The sequence below is a fragment of the Pyrgilauda ruficollis genome, unplaced genomic scaffold, assembly GCF_017590135.1.
Source record: "Pyrgilauda ruficollis isolate IOZ18807 unplaced genomic scaffold, ASM1759013v1 scaffold140, whole genome shotgun sequence".
Classification (NCBI taxonomy): Eukaryota; Metazoa; Chordata; class Aves; order Passeriformes; family Passeridae; genus Pyrgilauda; species Pyrgilauda ruficollis.
Window position 1 is genome coordinate 290,873 of NW_024512544.1, and position 19,144 is coordinate 310,016.

General features: G+C 49.2%; 1 protein-coding gene across 1 annotated transcript in view; it reads left to right on the forward strand.

Annotated features, from left to right (window-relative positions):
- The window catches only part of LOC121349615, a 29,993-nt gene that overhangs the window by 2,615 nt on the left and 8,234 nt on the right, over nt 1-19,144 (forward strand). The window contains exons 6-14 of the mRNA XM_041460221.1: nt 547-619; nt 913-1,003; nt 1,360-1,491; nt 2,108-2,181; nt 3,026-3,162; nt 3,294-3,401; nt 5,076-5,116; nt 5,807-6,031; nt 17,340-17,478. Coding sequence (XP_041316155.1) covers nt 547-619; nt 913-1,003; nt 1,360-1,491; nt 2,108-2,181; nt 3,026-3,162; nt 3,294-3,401; nt 5,076-5,116; nt 5,807-6,031; nt 17,340-17,478 — 1,020 coding nt within the window. The remainder of the gene's footprint in view (nt 1-546; nt 620-912; nt 1,004-1,359; nt 1,492-2,107; nt 2,182-3,025; nt 3,163-3,293; nt 3,402-5,075; nt 5,117-5,806; nt 6,032-17,339; nt 17,479-19,144) is intronic.

Below are 19,144 nucleotides of genomic sequence, written 5' to 3' on the forward strand. Positions count from 1 at the left end.
AAAAAAACCCCAAAAAATCCCACACCACAAAAACCCAAAAAGACTTTGCTGCCAGCAGAGATAATATTAAGCATGTAGATAACATTAAGAGATTATATGAAGCTGTTTTGCTAAGATTACCATTCAGATATGAAGAATGATAGAAAAATAACTTCTTTTTTCAGGCAGGTACCTGATAGAACACATTCAGGAACCCCATCCAGTGACTTTCTGTAAGTGGAAAACAAATTTGGCAGTAAGTTTTTACTGAATTGGGTTAACTGCTAGAGACTGCTTGAAGTTTCCTGTTAAGCATGAGTGAAGTTAATTAAGAAAAGGTAAAGGCAATTGTTTTGTTTTATAAATAATTTCTTAGTCAAAGTTGCACAGGTATTTCAGATTGTAAGGAATACATCCAAACATCACACAGAAAGCTATTAAGATATAATGAAAAAAGCCAAAATTTGTTATGTTAGTTTTACTGCGAGCTTCTGGAAATATTTAAATTACTGTAGAACTTAAAATTGTTGTCCCATATTTTGTATGAAATTCTTGGCTGTGTTTTAGTGATCTTTCAGGTGAAGGGAAAGCTGACTTTGAAGAACCAAAACAGCAAGAAAAGGGGATTTCTGTCAATATGGTAGGGAATTCTTCACTCCTGGGTTTTGGAGATGGTAATGTTGAGAAGTATTTTCTCCTTGGGTACCTGCAAATGTGATCAGAGTCTTCAGGGCTCTCAGCCTGGGATCCTCTGCCACTGATTGCAAATGCAGCTCATATGTTCACCATTTTAATTGCCCTTTCAAAATAAAATAACTTGGGGATGATCAGCAGATTAACTTTTTAAAATTCACCTGCTTCATGGGCTGGTGTTCTGAAAAATAACTTAGAATCAGGTGGGAGTGCTGTGATACAACTGAAATGTGTTTGTAGGACAGCTCACAGACTGATAGTGATCAGCCAGGTGACTCTGCTTCCCCTGAGACGTGGGAAGAGCAACTTAAAGATCAGGCTCTGGAATGTGGTGAGTGATCTGCTCCTAAAAAATAATAATTCTTTATTTGTGAGCTGAGTTCTCAGGGGAGGAAAGAAACCCTGTGTAAAACTTGTATATGGTAACACAGCTGCCCTTTCTGTGAAGTTCTGTATCAGCTATCAAAATTTATTGATAAGTAATAATAGCTCTATATTAATTACTTACATCTTAAAAACACGTTTCTACTTAAATTAGAATTCCAAACTAGTAGTGTTACCTCTTTGAAATGTAGCACCAAGAGATGTGAGTAGCTGAAATCCTCTTCAGCACAGAAATTTGATACTCATTTATGTAGCATGCCATGATTTAAACTTTAACACTTGAATTTTATCCCAACTGCCAAGGCTTTGTGAAAAATGAGGAAGGAAGTGAGTATTGGTTTGATGCTAAGGAAGACTTGTCAGTGGCAGATATTTCAATAATGTGCAAAGAAATGAAAAAGCAACAAGGAAAACAAGACTCGATTGACTCAAGAGGTAAAGTTGTGTGCTTTAAGCTGATAAACCAAATAATGGTGTTTATTATTGGAGTGCTCTGTTCCTTCTCCAAGCATAGGTAAACTTGGAATAAATGCCAGCTGGGTTTTCAGACTTTCTCATTCTCTAGCAGTGAATCCTTGTACTCAGCTGTTTTCATCCATCCCTGTTTTTCAAAAAAAGCTTCACTTGTGGTGCTTGAACTCAAATTTGTAAATACCCAGCCAATCACATAGGTGGCAATCTTTCCTTTTTTCTCCTCCTCCTTCCCATGCTGGACTCTGCAGAGTGAGATGCAAATGGTTTGTGTTTGGAGACTTGAGTCACAGTGATGGGTGTGGTGAGGAGTGCCAGGGTGTTGAAGGCTTGGGGATTCTCTGTGCCAGCCTTCGGCACTGGTACTGTGCTGTGTTTCCTCTGCCTCTTAAAACCTCAGGAAACACTCAGGGAAAGGATGTTCCACAAACTGAACTGCTGTGCTTCTCATTTTCTTTTAGAAGATTCTTTTCTTTCCCTTACTTTGTTCTAAGGTTTTCTCTCTGGGTTGTCCAAAATCTACAAAGGTGTCAGCTCAAGAACAGTTAGTAACTCTTTGCTTTCTTACATTTGTTGTTAGAAGTGAAGATAGTGGGGAGAGGGAAGGAACATTCTTCTGTTCCTGTTGGTGGCCCAAAGCCCTCAGTGCCTGAGGTAGGTCTGTTCTTAATTTGCAGTAGGAATTTCTTGCCTCTTTAAGGCTTCTTTCATACTCTACATTTACTACCAAGTGCCCTGATCTGAAATCCCCTACTCAACAGCTGGCACATTCTTTACTTGGAGATAATCAAAAGGGAAGTAATTATTGCTAACACTCCTTTGTGTGGCAGACTAAGAGCTTTAAATCTTCTTGTCACATAACATTTAATAGATAGAAAATTTTGTTAGGATAGGAAAATACATTACACATTGGTAATAAATTTGTGGCAGAAGAGTGAAAACACCATTCTTTTGCCCCTGCCTCAAACTATGACACTCCAGCTGTTTTTTCTTAATCCTAGGGCAATATGGAATTTCCCCATTTGCACTAGATTTTTCATCTTGTAACACCAGTTTTTTTAATGTAAATGTCATGTGGCTTTATAGAGGAAAGATTTTGGGGTAATGGATGGGAAAGAAACTCTTGGATTTTCTTGCATAAATCTAAGAAACCTCTACATACAAACAGAGGGTTTTGTATTGGCTCAGCCTGGTCCTTGGAGAGTAAAGGGCAATCAGTAATTGCTGGTGTTGTTCACAGATTTTGTGTCTTTGGGGATTTCCCTTTAAGCATGCTGCTCCTTTGGGAAATGGTAATTGGATCTAATTTAAAATAAATTAGATCCAATTATTTTACTTTATTAGAATAAAGCAGGAATAAGATGAGCTTTAAGGTGCCTTCCAACCCAAACCGTTCTGTGGGTCTAGGATTTTATATTTATTCATAGGAAAGAGGTGTTGTATTACCTGCACAACCCTTAACTTGTGCTTTTTTTTCCTTATTTTGATGCAATTCTAGGATCCTGGGGAAAATTCCCTGCAGAAAACATCCTCTGTGAACCCATCTGGTATCTTTGTTTCTCCTTATGCACTGAACTTGAGCAGCTTTACCAAGTTAATAAAGAGACTTCAAGAAAAGCATCCAGGGTTTAGCAGGTGGGATATTTGGGGTTCTTTTCAGCCCTGATTTGTAATGGAGCCAATACCCAACTGCTAAATGCCAATAAGTAATGCTAAATGTGTGGCACAAAATGTGATGTTAACAGTTACTTCCTCAATTCCCACAGAAATGAAATTGTGGGGGCTGTGCAGGAGGTGAGGAAAATGAACAAAGGTGTCCTGAGTGGCTTGGCCATCAGTTCTATCGAGGAGAAGGCCTCTGACATTCTGAGGAGGTGTTCTCAGCAGGAGAAGCACTGAAAAAGGTGAGCATTCCAGCCTAAGGGAATGACCCACCCTACAGCCTGGCTAGATTAATGCAGCCTAAAGCCCTGCAGGAGGTACTGGGGTGAATCCACTGCAGCAGTGGTGTATAAGAACTGGGAGCTCTAAAACAGGTTACATTGTGTATAACTGGTGGTTAATGGAATATGGGGATTTTGGAAGGAATTTTGAATGAGTTAGAGATGGGACCTCTATGAGTTTTTACAGGATGTAGTTTATTTTTCTTCTGTTTAGATAGGAAGGGTGAGTTTGGCTCACATCTTTACTGCATGGTACAGAAGGTCACAAGACCTTTAGTTATAAGACTTTTTAAGGCTTTATTGACCAATAAAACACTGTTAACAAGGATATTTATGTTTTTGACCCAACTTTTAAATATTTTGTCTTATGGACTCTTGTTACAGTGTAAGCTTTCTTAGCCAATCATGTTATGATACACAAACCTACAGTGCTGCATTCTAAACTCCTTGTTTACCTTTGTAACTACTTTTATTTAAAACTCTAAACTTTTCTTAACATGTCTCTGTTTTAAACTATAAATCCACATTCTCATTTCTGTCACCTAAGTTTGGAAGCCTTTTCCAAGGTCTCAGATCAAATCCTGTGTTTAATTCTAAGCTTTGGCTTACAGGCCCAGAGTTCTGAGAACTCCCTATATTTTGGATTCCACCAACTGGACTGCTTCTCTGACGAGCTGTGCGGAGGGCACTGTCACCCGAGTTCGGTGCACAGCTGACACCTAACGGCCAGGCTTTGTGTAGCCTCTCTTCCAGAAATCCCAGCCCTGGCTCCGTTCTGGATCCAGACACTGATGGTTTCTGTCTGGGGGCCAGCTCTGGGCTGGAAACCTGACAGAATCAGACTGTGTCTTGTCGTTTTCTCACACCCATCCCTTTGCACGGTGGTGTGGCACTGCAGCAAGCTGAAGGTGCTGAAACCACAGCCCGGAATTCCAGGGAGGTGTCTCTCCATCCTTGCTTTAGTCTCCTGCTCAGCTTGGTGCTGTGCTTGCTTTAGGTACCTCTTAGCAGTGCCACTGCCAGGTTTCCTGCAAAAAGGAAAATTCTTCATATTAATCTCCTGCCTGACTTTCACAGGACTGCAGATAGGGACAGAAACTCATCCCCAAAATGTTAAAATTCTATGCCTGGAAGCATTTTCAGTCAGTAAGGTTTTAACAGACTCAAAATGTGTTGTGCTTTCCTTGTGGAGTGATTATTTTGTTTTCTATTGGTGTGTGGGCTCTGCAGTCCTAATTGTTCCTATTACAGTATTTTTTTTCAAGTTGTTTTGTGTGGGGGATGATGACTTACAATAATTCTTATTTTCATCATGAGGGAGGTGCGAAATGGCCGAGTCATTAGTAAATAATGGGGAGAAAAAGAATCCCCTTTTTCCATAGTGAGGAACAAGTATGTAATACATTTAAGAGAAGGTGATTCTGCTCAGAGCTCACCTATAGTAACTCAGTTTCTTTGTTGTACTTTGTTCTAGACCCTGCTGCAATTGTTGTTGGAAAGAACAGCCTTGTTTACTGTCAATAAAGGTTAAAGTTTGTTCTTCAAAAGAGTTGGGCCAGTGTTGTGCTGTTTGCAGACCGCTTCTGCTGCCTCTGCTCGTGGCAGAGCTGTGGCTTTGTGCCGTGCCCTTGGTCCTGGTGCTGCAGGTGAGGCCTCAGCTTTGGTGTCTCCGGGTCTGTCAGGATGGAAGCAGTCCCGGGCTTTGCTCTTCTGCCTCATCACCAGCAGCTGTTGCTGTTTCTGTTCCCCGAGCTCGGCTCTGTGCTTAGGGAGGTGGTAATAGTTCAGGCAGAACTGGCTCTCTGGCCTGCGAGCTGTTCTGTTCCTCCTGGGAAAGCAGAAGTGTGCACGATGTGAAAGACTCCAGTTAGCACACTCTGCTGTTCCTTCACGTTCCCTTTTTTATTGATCTTTGAAAGGGAGAGCTGACTTCAAGCGCGAGTTGTGGGGCAGTGGCCTCGCTGCAGGCAGAGTCCTGCCCTGCTCCCAGGGCCGTATCCTGATCCGGAGCACCTGAGGAGCCCGGGCAGGCTCTGCTGCTCCGGCACAGCTCGGGAGCGAGCTGCAGGTGGAGCTCTAGGAGCTCGGGAACGATGTTACACTCCCAACAAAAATTAAAGCGGAATCCACAAAACATTTCTCCTCAAAATCGCGCTCCATGTGTACGTTCAGCCCTAGAAAGGGGAAAGGCAGGGTTTTTAGCTGGGGCGAAACCCCCTCGGTGGAGGTGGGAGCGGGATTACGGGAAGCGCGTGAGGAAGCCGGACTGCTCCGTGCATTCCTTCGGAACTGTTCGCTCCCTTCGCCGCGCCTTTGGGCTGCGAGAGGGCGATAAGGAGAGCCCGGCCTCCGTCCCGCTGCCCCCACGGGAGCGCTTCCCGCCCATCTACCCCGCGCTGCCGCCGGGAGAGCGGGGCGGGAGCGGGGCAGGAGCCGGGCGGGGCGGGGCCCGCCCCTCTGGCAGCGCCGCGGGCGCGGAGCCCGCCCGGCCCCGGGAGCGGAGCGCTCCTGCCGCGGGGCCATGGCCCTGCTCCCGCGGCGCTTCCTCTGCTTCGTCCTGGGTAAGTGCGGCCGCCGCGACACAACTTCCCCGGGGCCGCTGGAGAGGCTCCCCGGGATTCCCTCTGCGCCCTCTGGGCGCGGGCGTGCAGCCCCGGCCGCCTCCGCCGCGGATTCACCGCTCTCCCTGGCGCCCGGCGAGGCTCCAGCCTGGCTTATCTAGCGACAGCAGTGGGGAAATTAAAGAGAGAAATCATTCCAGGGCGCTTGGCCTCAGGAGCAGTGAGGTGGTGATGCTGTGGGACTCAGCCTGTTTTGTGGGAGATTCCCTGCTTGCTAGGTGAGATGGTCCGAGGCGAGTTCTGTCTCCTGTCCGTGCCTTTTGTTGCAAATGTTTAATTATTGCTTTAATTACTGCTTTAGAGTCTCACTTCCCAGTGCTGAGCCGCAGGGAAGAGGAGGCGGCCAGAAGTGCCCCTTCAAGGAGCTGGGGTTGGGTGTTCTGGGTTCGCCGGTGGTGGGGTTGGGAGCGCTGGCGTTGTGTGGTTGTTTCCATGGGATGCACCGTGCCTCGGTTTCTTTGCTGCTCCTGGCATTTCAGTGCAACAGGTAGAGATTTGTGCCGTGCTTGTCACCCGTGTACCTGCAGCAAAAGCTCGGAGGGATGTTGGTGCTGTGTAAAGGTGTGTTTATTTAAGGTGCTCCAAAGGGAAACCGCAGCCCCTCATCCTAACGCTGATCTTCCACAAAATCAAAGTGCTCCTTGAGGCAGCGCAAATTTCTCCTTCCTTCCCTTCCTTCCCCTGTGCCGCTTTTCTCCCCCGAGCCCCGGTGAATGATGCATTGGGCCGTGCTGCACATAATGTGCTGATCTGTACCATGTAATTAACTATTTACTGCTCCTCAGCTGTGCAGGGCAGGAGCAGCCCGTGCCCTTGGACGAGGCACATTCCCCTGCTGGCTTGCAGGGAAAGGCTGCACGTTCCTGGATGCAGAGCCCTGTGCAGGGAGCGCTAACTCCTGCTGGCTAGGATTTCTCTCTGCTCTGCTTTCCTGACTCCTTTCCCTGACTCTCCCTTCTCTTGGTTTGGGAGCTGTAATTTTTAAAAGCGCTCCAGGCAGCTCCTTTCCATCTCCAGTGGGCTCGGGAGCAGCAGGATGCTGCCTCTTGTGTGAACCAGGTGCCCGGTGGCAGCTAATCTTTGTGCTGTGGATGTGTTTTTCACTGCATTCTCCTCCTGGGATTTTGTATTTTGAACACATTTAGTGAAAAGACCCACTCTTTTTACACCTTTCTGCTTTTACAGTCGGGACTGCACTGAAATTGCAAGTGGCAGCCGAGTGCTCAGCAATCACGGTGATTTGCACCAATGCAGGTGTTTTAAAGTGACTTTTTTTTTTTTTTTTTAAGGGAAGTGTCTGAAAGAAAAACCTTTCTCTTAAAGCTTGAGCTTTAAGAAACTTCACCACTGGCTGCAGTCTTTAAAAAGCAGTGGCAGTCAGGGCATCAGTCATCCCAAAAACCCCAGTCTCATTCAGCAGGCCCGGGATCCAGCTGTACCCCAAGGCAACCACTTCCATTAAGGCAGAATGAGCTTTTTCTGGGTTTTGGCTGCAGCTTCCTGCAGAGGCTGCTCAGGGAGGAGGGGATGAGGCAGGCTCTTGCTGTTCCTGGGGCAGTGGTGATAGTGTGATTCTGTGCTGTGTTTTGGTGTTGAAGGGCAGTGCTGGGCTGCTTGGATTTCTTTTGGGTGTAGATAACTATTACTGTAAGAGGCAATTGCAGATAAACATTGATGTCTTCTTGATTCCCTGCATCTTCTGTCTGTGCTGTACAGCACTGTGTTTGTGCAGCCTACAGAAAATGGTGCTTTCTTAAAAACAAAACTTCTGGGCACTGTTTATGAGCTCTCCTGGAAAACGGGAATTAAAGTGCTTTGTGTCTTCTCTCAGCCCAAAGCACATTTGGTAATGCCTGCCACTGATTGCAGTTTGAGTGCCTCCTTTAGCAAAAGCTAAAGCTGCCTTTAAACTCGAATTTAAGGCTGCTGCCTCTCTGAGAAAATCCTCCTCAATATTTACAGAGTGCCCTCTTAGAAATCCCTGCCAATAAAGTAAAACATTCCTCCTCCTTTGAGAGCATGGAGAGGACTCAGAACTTCCTATGCATCAAAAGAGAAGCGTGTGGATGGGGACAACAAAATTCCTTCCACTGCTCCCATGGGTGCCAGTTGTTTTCCTGCAGGAGCCAGTGGCGGGTGGGTTTGCTGGGCTGGCTGTGTGATCTGCTCAGGAAGCCTCTTGGCTTTGAGAAACAGGGTTGCATTTGTTAACCCTGGAGCGATGAGAGCCGTGAAGCACCGGCACTGCAGCCTCCCGATGGTGCTGACCCGGCAGGCTGCGAGTAGTGCAAATGCAAATGCCATGGCCTGGGTGGAATGGAATGGGACCTCATAATGCCTGAAGATGGGCTTGGCATCTCTCACCTTTCCACAGGGCTGGAAATCCACCTTGGGGCTGTGGCAGAGTTGAGGGAGGTCTTGGAAAGCCGTGGGTGAGAATCCGGAGTTACTGCTCTGCTCTGGCAACTTTGTTCTGCCTCCCTGACTGGGTGCAGTGTCTGGCTCTGTCATTTTTTGGGCCCCAAAGCCGTGGTTGTGGTCAGAGCCCCTCCCAGCACAGACCCTGCACCAAGCAAGGACCAAAACCCCACTGGGATGGAGCGAGAGGAGCATTAAAATCCCATTAGAGGGGAAATGCAGCGTTTCAGCTCACTCAGATAGCTAAATGCCTTTTTCTCCTCTAAAATACAGCCATGCCTGGGGTTTGCCAGGTCAGTTCCTGCTGTGGGTGAGTGATTACCAGGGAATCTTCATCTCTGTCTGCCATTATGCTGCCTACAGAGCCGCTTTTAACCATCAAATCCACTAATGAAGCTGCTTCGCAGTTTCAGTCCCTTGTCTCTGTGCTTCTACAACGTGAGCTTTTGGGGATGTGAAAACGCATCCTGACACCTCAGAGAAGCACTCCCAGTGGGGAGGCTGGGTGAAAATCCCCCAATTTCAGCCAAGGGTTACCCCCCTGGGCATCCCTGTATCCTTTAGGAAATGTTTGCAGGGAAAGCAGCAGCGCTGTGTGTGGGGGAGTTGCAGAGAGGTGCAAAATCTCCGTGTGCTCTTCAGCTGGAAGGGAGGAAAACCACATTGAGGAGTCTCTGTTGAAAAGGAAAACAAATGATTCTGGTGATTCCTGGGCTGCTCATGTGGCCCAGCAGCAGATTTCAGTCTGGAAACTCTGTGCTGAAAGTGTTTAGTGAAGCTGCTGCTGCTGTGTGCAGCCTGTGGTGGGTGCACCAAGGTGACAGTGAGGTTATTTTGGTTTTCTCCCTCCCTAACAGATTTTTATATTTACTCAGTATGTGCTTCTTCTTGGCAAATCTGTGAGATTGCCCAGGCAGTGATTTTTTTTATCTTGAGGGTAATTCAATAAAATGTTTGCTTGTCTCATGTAGCAGAAAATCTGTGTTTAACACACGTTGAAACCTGAACCAGCAGGATCACAGTGTGTTGTCTCCAAACCAATGCCAGGCACTTTTAACCTTGGTGTTGCTTTTCCCTGTTCTTATTTTAGCCTCAATCAACTGAAATAGCTGAAGGAAAAAATAATCCCGGGGGTGGAAGGAGAGTACATTTGTCTTTAGCACATTCCTGAGATCTGGAGTGTGGTGGCTGCTCCTTTCTCCCTGCCTTTGAGACCACACCAACATCTGTGGCATCCAGTGCTTTGTTGATGTTTTAAAAATAGCTCTGAACCCGGCTCTAACGTTGGATTAAGGTGTTGGTTTGGCAGTGTTGGACGCCACAGTCCTCCCTGGGAAGGCAGGAGGGATGTGGCTGGTTCCCTTCAGCCCCTGGATTCGGGGTGCACAGAATCCAGTGGGCTTCCCTCCTTTTTTCCACCCTGCTCTTGTGAGCAGGAATTTGATGGTGGCCGCGGCCAGAGATGATTTGAACTCAGGGTGGGCGAAGTCAGGGCTGTACAGACATTGCCAGTGCCTGTCTAAAGCCTGTGGTTTGCCTCCATTAATTCAATCAAGAAGAGCTATTTTCCAAAAGACCCCGCTGTTCATCAAGGATATAATTATCTTTATAACTAACAGCTCGTGGCACATTTTCCCCTCCCCTGATGTGCAGTCAGCCAGCAGTTGGGTTTTAGCGTACCTGGCTTTTGATTTCCTTTCTCCTTCCTCCCTTCTTGGCTGCTTTTGATTTTATTTTACCTAGTGAGTGAATTTTGGTGGGTAAATAAAATTATTTGTCATTCTGTCCTCTGCAGAATCAAGTCTAGGGACATGTTAGAGAAGTCCCATTCCTGGAAATGTGCTTGGCAGCCTCTGATGGATAACAAGGAACATAACTTGTGCTAAGACAAGTGGGAAACTGAGGCAAGGAGAGAAAGACCCTCATCCAGCTCCTTGGAGCAGCCTGTTTCAGTGTATTTAGTAGTTAATATTATTTAACAGCAATGCTCTTTGGCAAAAAATCACCCAGCTAAGCAGGACTGCTCTGCACTGGGCTACACAGTACAAACCTTGATTTTGCATTTTCATTTCAATCCCATATTCTGCATCTTACAGGAGCTGTCACATGGATCTTGCATGGATTGGAATTAAAATTATCTTTCCTTTGGGGATGGATTGGATGTTGTAGGTGCTTGATGGAATACTGGACTTTGAAAGAGCAGTGAGACAGGGCAGTGGTACCTCTGGGCCCCCAAAAGCCCCCAGACAGGCTTTGCTTTCAGGCAGCTGGCTCCTGCCTCAACTTCCAACTAATAATTCCCTGGCAGTTATTTTTAGGCAGTTTATTTTGTGCTCTCTTATAATGCTTGGAGTAGCTATAGAAAGGCCACAAAAACTCAAGTATCCCCAACCCAGCAAAAAGTAAATGCCTACACATCATCCAAGTGCCAGCTTGAGGGGTAAATCACTTCCTTCCTTTGCAGGCACAACAGGACTTGTGCCAAATTTAAAACCTGGGAGATCCTTTTGGGTTTCATGATGATTTTCAGCTGTATGCAAAAAACCTCATTAATGCTGGCTGGGGGAAAAAAAAAAACAGCTTTCTTTTTATTTTGCTTAGTGTAATAAAATGAAGGGAGTAACCATTCCAGGAGCAGGGAGTTAATAAATCAGATTAAAGGCCTTTAGGTTGTGGGTGCACTTCCCCTTAATGTGAAGAAGTGGTTTGTGGGGCAGCCCCAGAGGGCTCTTCCAGCCCAGCACATCTTGTGCTGCGTTCCCTAAGAGGTGGAAACCTTTGGCCCCTTTGGAAGTTTTCCACACTCAGGTCCCTAACAGGGCCTGTCCCCAGCACGCTGAGCAGGGAGTGACTTTCTCTGCTGACTGGCTCCAGTGTCTGCTGTCTCCCAAGCCAGCAGGATGTACTCCCACCATGGGCTGTATCCTAACCCTGCCTCTTTCCATTTCAAATTTTTCTCTGCCATGAGACTTTTTCCCCCTCTCAGCTTGAGTGGCTTCTCCCCCATCCCACTTTCCTTTTGTGGCTGTGTGGCAGTGAAGCTGTTGGACAGGCAGAATTGGGGATGAGCTTCCCATCTGCAGAGCTCCCAGGGGAGCTCCATCCAGCAGGGCTGTGTCCCTGTGGCCGTGCCCTGTTCAAGCAGCAGCTCTGTGCTTTCCTTCTGCTGCTCCATCTGCAGCCCCCTGGAGCAGGGCAGGCAGGGAGGGGGATCCTCCTTGGGGGTTTCCCAAGTGAGCCCTGGCAGCTTGTCCAAGAAATCCTGGGATCAGCCTTGCCAGTGCTTGGAGATGGGCAGATCTCCCCCCACTCCCAGCATCTGCTCTGCCTCCGGAATCCTCACTGTGTTGGAAAATCCCCGCTCCCTTTCAGCACATAAAAGCCCCAAATCCCATGAATTCCCTTTTCATTTGCATCCTGAGTGGCTGCCCTGGGAGAGGGAGTCCTACAGATTTTGGGACAGTGGCAGGGGAGGCAGGAGCTGCCTGCTTTGGGGAGCTGAGGGTGCTCCTGAAGCGTCCATGAGCAGATTGGGATGATCCTTGCAGGTCTGTGTCCCCCATGGTCACCTGCAGGGCTCAGATCCCTTCATCCATCTCCGTTCCAGGCTGCTGCTCAGCCCCTGGAGCTGCTGCTGGATGCCAGCCCCATCCTGAGCCAGCCGGGCAGGGCTTGAAAGCTCCATTCCCTGTGCAAATCCCGGAGGGAAACAGCCCAGGCTGGCAGCACGGGCAGGTGGCTCCTGAGGAGGGCACAGTGCTGGGCCAGCCCCCTGCTGTCCCCAGCCCCAACACCTGCAGTTTTCTGTCCCAAAAAAGCATTCCAGCTGAACACCAGCTTAGTTTTTCCCTGGTGAACCGAGGGCTGTTTGCAGGCTCTGAAGCCTCTGCAGCCCCAGTGGAATGTGGTTTTAAACAGAGGGTGCCAGACCCTTCCCAGGCTTCTGCAGTTGCTGGAAGGGCCAGTTTTTCCATTTTTGTGGCTGCAAACTGGGATGTTTTTCACACTCATCCTCTGCCTCCTGCCCCGTGTCCTCTCCCCACCCTCCCATGAGTGTTTTATTCCGCAGCCAGGTCCAGACCACGAGGCTTGTTCTGGAGAAAACAGCAAAACCACCACCTTGAAGAGGAGAGGAAAACAGCCTGTTTCCATCTGGGGCTTGTTGAGAGCGCTGCTCATTTCCCAGGGGAGCTCTGAGGATTTGGGAGAAGCCCAGGGGAAGATTCTGGGGTGTTTGTTCTCAGAGCCCAGAGCTTTGCTGGTGCCACATGTGCCAGCCCTGCTGTCGGTGTCACTTGGCACTTACCTGCCATCTTTGGGCTTCAGCCTTTGGATCAATATCTGCCTGTTTCCTGCTCTTTGCTATGAAGCCCTGAACAGTTTCCCCCAAAAAAATCCAGAGAGTCCAGCTGGATGTTCTGGTGAATTCTCAGCAGGTGTTGTCAGACAGTTTCCTCATTCGCCCAGCACCACTAGGGGTACTTGCAGAAGTGCCTGGGAAGTGGGAAATCCCATGCTCTGCCAGTCTGAAATTCCCAAACCTGTTCTCAGTCCTCCCTGTGGGGTTGGTTGCACACCCTAGCAGGAGAAGCCCAGGAATTCCCAGAATTCCTGGAACACTGAGGGGAGAAAGGCCAGGGAGCAAGGGCTTGTGCAGAGGGGCACTGATGGGAAGTGCAGGATTTTTCTGGCAGGGAAAGGATTTTTGCTGGTGAACCATCACTGTGACAGATGTGTGGGCTCACAGAGGGGTGGTGTCCCCAAAGCTGTTTTGGGAGGGGTGGCCCTGAGCTCTTGGTCCAGGCTCCAGCTCTCAGAAGTGCAGTGTAGGAAAGTCCAGTTGTCTTCCCTCTTCCTGAATTTTTTGTAACACTTCAGGACCAACAGTGTTTTTGTGCTGAAATAAATGTGTGACAGGTTTTTTGCAGTAAGCTGAGTCCTGGTGGATGCTTGCTGGGACTCCCCAGGACATCAATCCCAGGGCAATCATGAGGATCTGGGATGCCTGCAGAACCATCCCTCCAATCACCTCCTCACCACTGCTCTCCAGGTGTTTCCTGTGAGGAGGCAAACGAAGGGTCCTTAATGTTGCATCTTTTCACAGGCAATCAGGGATTCTCTCAGCAGGGAAGGTTGTTCATCAACAATTCTCATGAAAGGAGAAGAGGGAATGGCTTCCCACTGCCAGTGGGCAGGATTAGGTGGGATAATGGGAAGGAATTCTTCCCTGTGAGGGTGGGCAGGCCCTGGCACAGGGTGCCCAGAGAAGCTGTGGGTGCCCCTGGGTCCCTGGAAGTGTCCAAGGGCTGGACAGGGCTTGGAACAACCTGGGACAGTGGAAGGTGTCCCTGCCCATGGCAGGGGTGGCACTGGATAAACCTGAAGGTCCTTTCCCACCCAAACCATTCCAGGGTTCTGTGATTCCCCGTGTCCCTAAAGACCAAGCTGGGCTGTGGAGGTGCTGTGTGGCTGCAGTGGGATGCTCCCAGAGGAGCACTGCATTCCTGCAGCCATTGTTCCTGAGGGAATGGCAGTGATGGGGGCCAGGAGAGGGGAGGCAGCTCAGCCTCGGTCCAGTTGAGTTTTGGAGCTCGGTTCTTCCTTGCAGCTCCTTGCAGCCTTCCCAGATGGATGCTGCTGCGTGCAGAGCTGTGACTGCTCTGGAGCTGAGTTATTTACAGCTCACTGCAGCTGACTTACACCATCTCCATCAGCAGGGCTGAAGGCAGAAGGAAAACCTTCTGGAAGGAGAGACAGGAGATACAAAAATCCCTCCCTGCTTTTTTCCCCCCTGTTGTTACAAACCCTGAGCCTGAAGCCTGCAGTGGAGTTGAGGAAAAATCTGTGAAGCAGCAGGGATCTGTGGGGTGAGGTGGGCACCACGTGGAAACGGGGCAGGAGCTTCTCACTTTGACCTTAATTTGTGCAATTACAGCTAAAGTCAGTTCTCCTGGTCAGCTGGAAACAAAAGAGCTTTTCTGCCTTGCTGTGCCCAGCTCCATCCTCACAGCACTGACACAACGGAACAAAAACTGGAACAAAAGAGCCCTTCACCATGTCCAAAATCCGGTGGCCTTGGAAAAGGTCACTGGCTGATGGCTCTGGTTTCCCCAGCCCCTGGGGCAGAGGGATTTGCAGAGCCCACGTGTAGGTGTGGGAGATGCAGGGGAGAGGCATCTTCAGGAGCAGGTCCTGCTGGGACAGGCAGGGGAGCACTGAGGAGCTGCCAGGGGGACAGCAAGGTGCTCAAGGACCTCCAGAGCTGCATCTTGGAGCTGCTGTCATTGGCAAGTGCTTAAAGCTCCCCAGGGTTTGGTTTTCCCTTGGTTTGGGTTGTTTTTTTTTTTTTGTTTTCATGGCAGGGCTGATTTTCATGCTGGCTGCCAGCTATGTGTGGCTTGCTGCAACTTGCAGCCAGGTTGTGGTTGCTTCCTCCCCACGGTTTATTCAGTGTTTCTCCTCTCTCCACTCCAGGTTAAGGTGTTTTTGCTGAATTTCCTCTGTGCTTTGCCTCGCTCGTTCCTTCCTGTTCTGTTTCCTCCTGTGCTCCTCAATCCCCTTGGCTGCTCATCTTTCTGCTTTGCAATCCCTTCTCCTCCCCTGCTCTCCCTGTCCTTTTGCTGCGCTCTGCACCTGACACATTCCCCAGCAGCATTTTCTCTGCAAGCTGCTTGTCCAGACGAGTGATGGCTGTGATATTTACGTGTCCTTCACAGGCCAGTGCACGGATGTCACCGAGGGGTGACCCCTGGGGTGGCTGCTGAGCCTCCCTGGGACGCTGGTGCTCGCTCAGCTGTGTCACTCCTTCACTTGGCTCCTCCAGATGGGAAGGGATGGGAAGGGGAGGAAAGCCTCCTGGCCATCAATCATCCTTGAGCCTGCCTGGACTGAGATTTGCAGTCTGTAAATAATTTTACATTTGCCTCATGTAAAATTATTTCCTTTGTCTTCTTCTTCTTTGTCTTCTTGTCTTTTTCTACTTCCTCTTCTGCTTCTTCTGCTGCTGCTTTTTCTGCTGCTTCTTCTCCTTTTGCTTCTGCCTCTTCTTTTTCTGCTTCTTCTTCTGCTTTTTCTTCTGCTTTTTCTGCTTCTTCTTCCACTTCTGCTTTTTCTGCTTTTTCTTCTTCTTCTTCTTCTCTTGGTGCTTTGCTTCAGCATGTCAAGCCCTCCCATCTGGGAGCAGGGCTTATCCCTGCCTGAGGCTGTGCTCCTGGCTGGTATCAGCTAGGCAGAGCTTGAGATTTTGATAAACTTAGTTTTATTATTGCAGCAGTGAGGGTTTAATGCTCTTTAACTTCTCTTGGCTCAGCAACTCCCATGGTTTCATCTCAAGCCAGGCTGCTGCTGTCAGAGGCAGCCTGGGAGCCCTGCATCCATCCAGGAACGTCAGCCAAGGCTCTGGGGGCCCTTCCCACCCAAATTCCCACCAGCTCCTGACTTCCCACCCAATCCCATAGGATGCTGCTACCCAAGTGCTCCGAGGATTTTGGAGGCTGCAGGGATGGCGTCCCACGGTGATGTCCCTTGGCCACTAAATAAGCAGCTCGATTCTGTTGTGTTAAAAAAAATCAGATAAAAATAAAGCGCAGAGTTATTCACACGTAGCAAAAAATAGATCTGGTATGTGGTGCCTGCCTGCAGTGCACTCCAGGAGCTGCAAAGGCACTAGCTGGCACTTGGGCACCAAGGGAAAGCTATTATTTATAGCCAGGCTCACTAAACCATTCCCCCAAAGGTTTTTTTTCCCTTCCCTTTGTAGCATCACCGCCCTTTCCCCTCACCAGCAGCGTTGCACTGATTGTGCGTGAGGCTGTAAGCAGCACCTTTTTTGTCCCTGTTTTAAAGCACTTGCAGGGACACATTCCCAGGAGGGAATTCAATCAGCGCTGTGCAGCCAGGGGTGGATTTGATGGATTTCCCTGTGTCTGTCCCTGTGCTCCATCAGAGGTGGATGTTTGTTCCCAAGTGTGGCACTGTGCAGGTCCATTTTTCAGGGGTCAGCAGCAGGGTTCTCTTATTCCCCAGCTTCCCCCAAACCCTTACTTGTGTTTTAAGCCCAAAACCTGGACATTTGAAGTCCAAAGGCACTTCAGGTGATCTGCAGAGAATAAATCCACATCCTTACTAATTTATGAATTACCCAGCATGTCTTGAATAACTGATTTATCAGCACCAGGCACTTGGGAGGGTGCAGGGCCCCGGGGCTGCGAGGAGGGGAACAAACCTGGGAGGAGGAGGAGGAGGAGGTTTTGCAGAGCTGGGGTTTTTCTGCTGTCAGCAGGGCTTTGGCAGGCGCCTCTGTGTGAGGACAGGGGCTGTGGTGGGGCTGTGATGCCCTGTGAAGGCTGACCTAGAACAGAGGCTGGACAGAGGTAAAGAATAAAGCAGAGATTTATTAAAAGGCCTCAATGGATCCACCTTGGGTAGCACAAGAGCCCAGCCAGGGCTGCACCCAAAACGAACCAAAACGGTCACAAAATGGACAGCAGGTCATGGGATCTTTCACTTTTATAAGTTCTGCTCCATTTGCATATTGGAGTTAATTGTCCAATTACAGCTTTAGGTTATGAAGTCCCATCCTTCTTGTTTTTCTCTCTTTATTCTGCCATTGTTTGTGCTCTTGGGCCTGAGATTTGGGTCATTTGTCCTTGGTCCCCAGCTAGAGAGGGAATTGTTTTGTCTCCCTACTCTGTGCAGAGAACTCACCATCCCATAATATGAAGCTCAGAACTGCACACTAGAGCAGCACAGAATGTGAAAACTAGAAAAGCTAAACCTGAGGCATCCCTGTGACCCCAGCAGAGCCTGACAGCCCTGGCCTGTCTTGCAGCCCAGCACTTCATCGCGGCCACGGCGTGCCAGGAGGCCGACTACGGCTGGATGATCCGGCACTACTGCCTCAAGGACTTCCAGGACAGCATGGAGGGCATCGGCCAGCGCCTCTGGTGTGACTGGGACGAGACCGTGGGGTAAGTGAGCTCCCTCTGCTCCTCCCTCTTGTCCGTCTGGCTCTTTGGGGTTTGTCTCATGGGGGAACACCCTGATGTCACTCTGCTTGGCTGCTGGTGCTGCCCTGGCTTTGTCCCTGCTGCGTCCACAAGGGGTTTCTCCAGCCTGGTCACACCTGGAGGGCCTGGAGGGGAGAGCGGTGGATGTTGTGTGCCCAGACTTTGGTGAGGGTTTTGGCACTGTCTCCTGTGTGTGCTGGGTGAGGTGGGTTGGGAGCAGACAGGCCTGGGGGGTGTTGATCGCTGGCCAAACACCCAGGGGCCACCACTGTCCTGCTTGTCTCTCCATTGGTAATGTGGGTGATGGGACTGAGGGTAACCCCAGCACCTCAGGTGACACCAAACCTGGAGCGTTGTGCTGCTGTCCACGGAGACCTCAGCAAGGCTGGGAACCTCCTGAAGTTCAGCAGGGAGAAGGGCAAAGTCCTGCACCTGAGGAGGAGCAGCCTCAGGCACCAGGACATGCTGGAGAAACCAGTGTCTCGGTTTGAGAAGACAGGTGTCTGCTAAAGAAGGCAGGAGCACCCCTTGAAATGGAAAATGCAAACCCCCTTCCCCTGAGTTATTATAATTTTGAAATTAAGGGGCTCTCAGGCAAAGATATGGGAATAGGAAATAACAGTTCTTTAGTAGGAAAAATAAAAATAAAATAAACAATGCAGTGATACAGAACAACACTGACAGATTCAGAATACTACCTGACACCCTGTGTGTCAGGGTGGTGGTAGCAGTCCCATTAAATGGTGGCTCAGCCCTCCTGCAGTGCCAGCTGTGGTTCTGCTGGAACAGGGATCCTGTAGAAGGGCAGAGTTTTCCTCTGAAGGTCCACGGGTGCTGTAGATGGGCCTGCTCTTCCTCTGGGAATGCAGTGCAGAAGAAAGCTGCTCCTCTTGAAATCCAGTAGAAAAGGCTGCTGTGGTATTCCAAATGTCAGATTCTATCCAAGAAGGAATGCTTGGCTCCTCCCCCTGGGCAGAGCATCTCCCAGTGGGATGAGGAATTTTATCAGCCATGCAGGAACACTCAGTGGCCATGAACAGAAGAGATCTCCTGGAGGGAGGATTGGTTGTGGAAGAGATAAAGAAAACTGCCCAGTGAATAGAAGAGAACTGCCCCAGATCTAACAGATAGAGAATAGAATTCACACCCCCAGGCACATCTTGCATTTCCAGCCTAAGACAACAAGAAAGGGACCTGGGGGTTCTGGTGGGCACCAGTTTGAACATGAGCCAGGAAAGTGTCCTGGTGGGAAAGCATGGGAAGAAACTGAGGCATGGGAGATCCTCTCTGGACACCAGGAAATGTGTTTTCACTGCGAGGGTGGCCAAACACTGGCACAGATCTCTCAGGGGGGATGTGGAATCTCCATCCTTGGAGACAGTAAAAAAACAGCTCATGATTATGAGCAGCCAGCGGTGGGTGGCCCTGTGTGAGCAGGGGTGTTTGGACAGGGTGAAGTTGATCTCCAGAGGTCATCTCCAGCCTCAGCCATTCTGGGATTAGGGTTTTTCAAGGAGCCCAGCCTAAGCAGGGTTTGGAAGTCAGGGTGGTGGTCATGCTCCACCCCACAGCAGTGGAGCTCCACTAGGAGACGAGCATGGCTCTGCTGTGTGCTGGAAATCGAAGG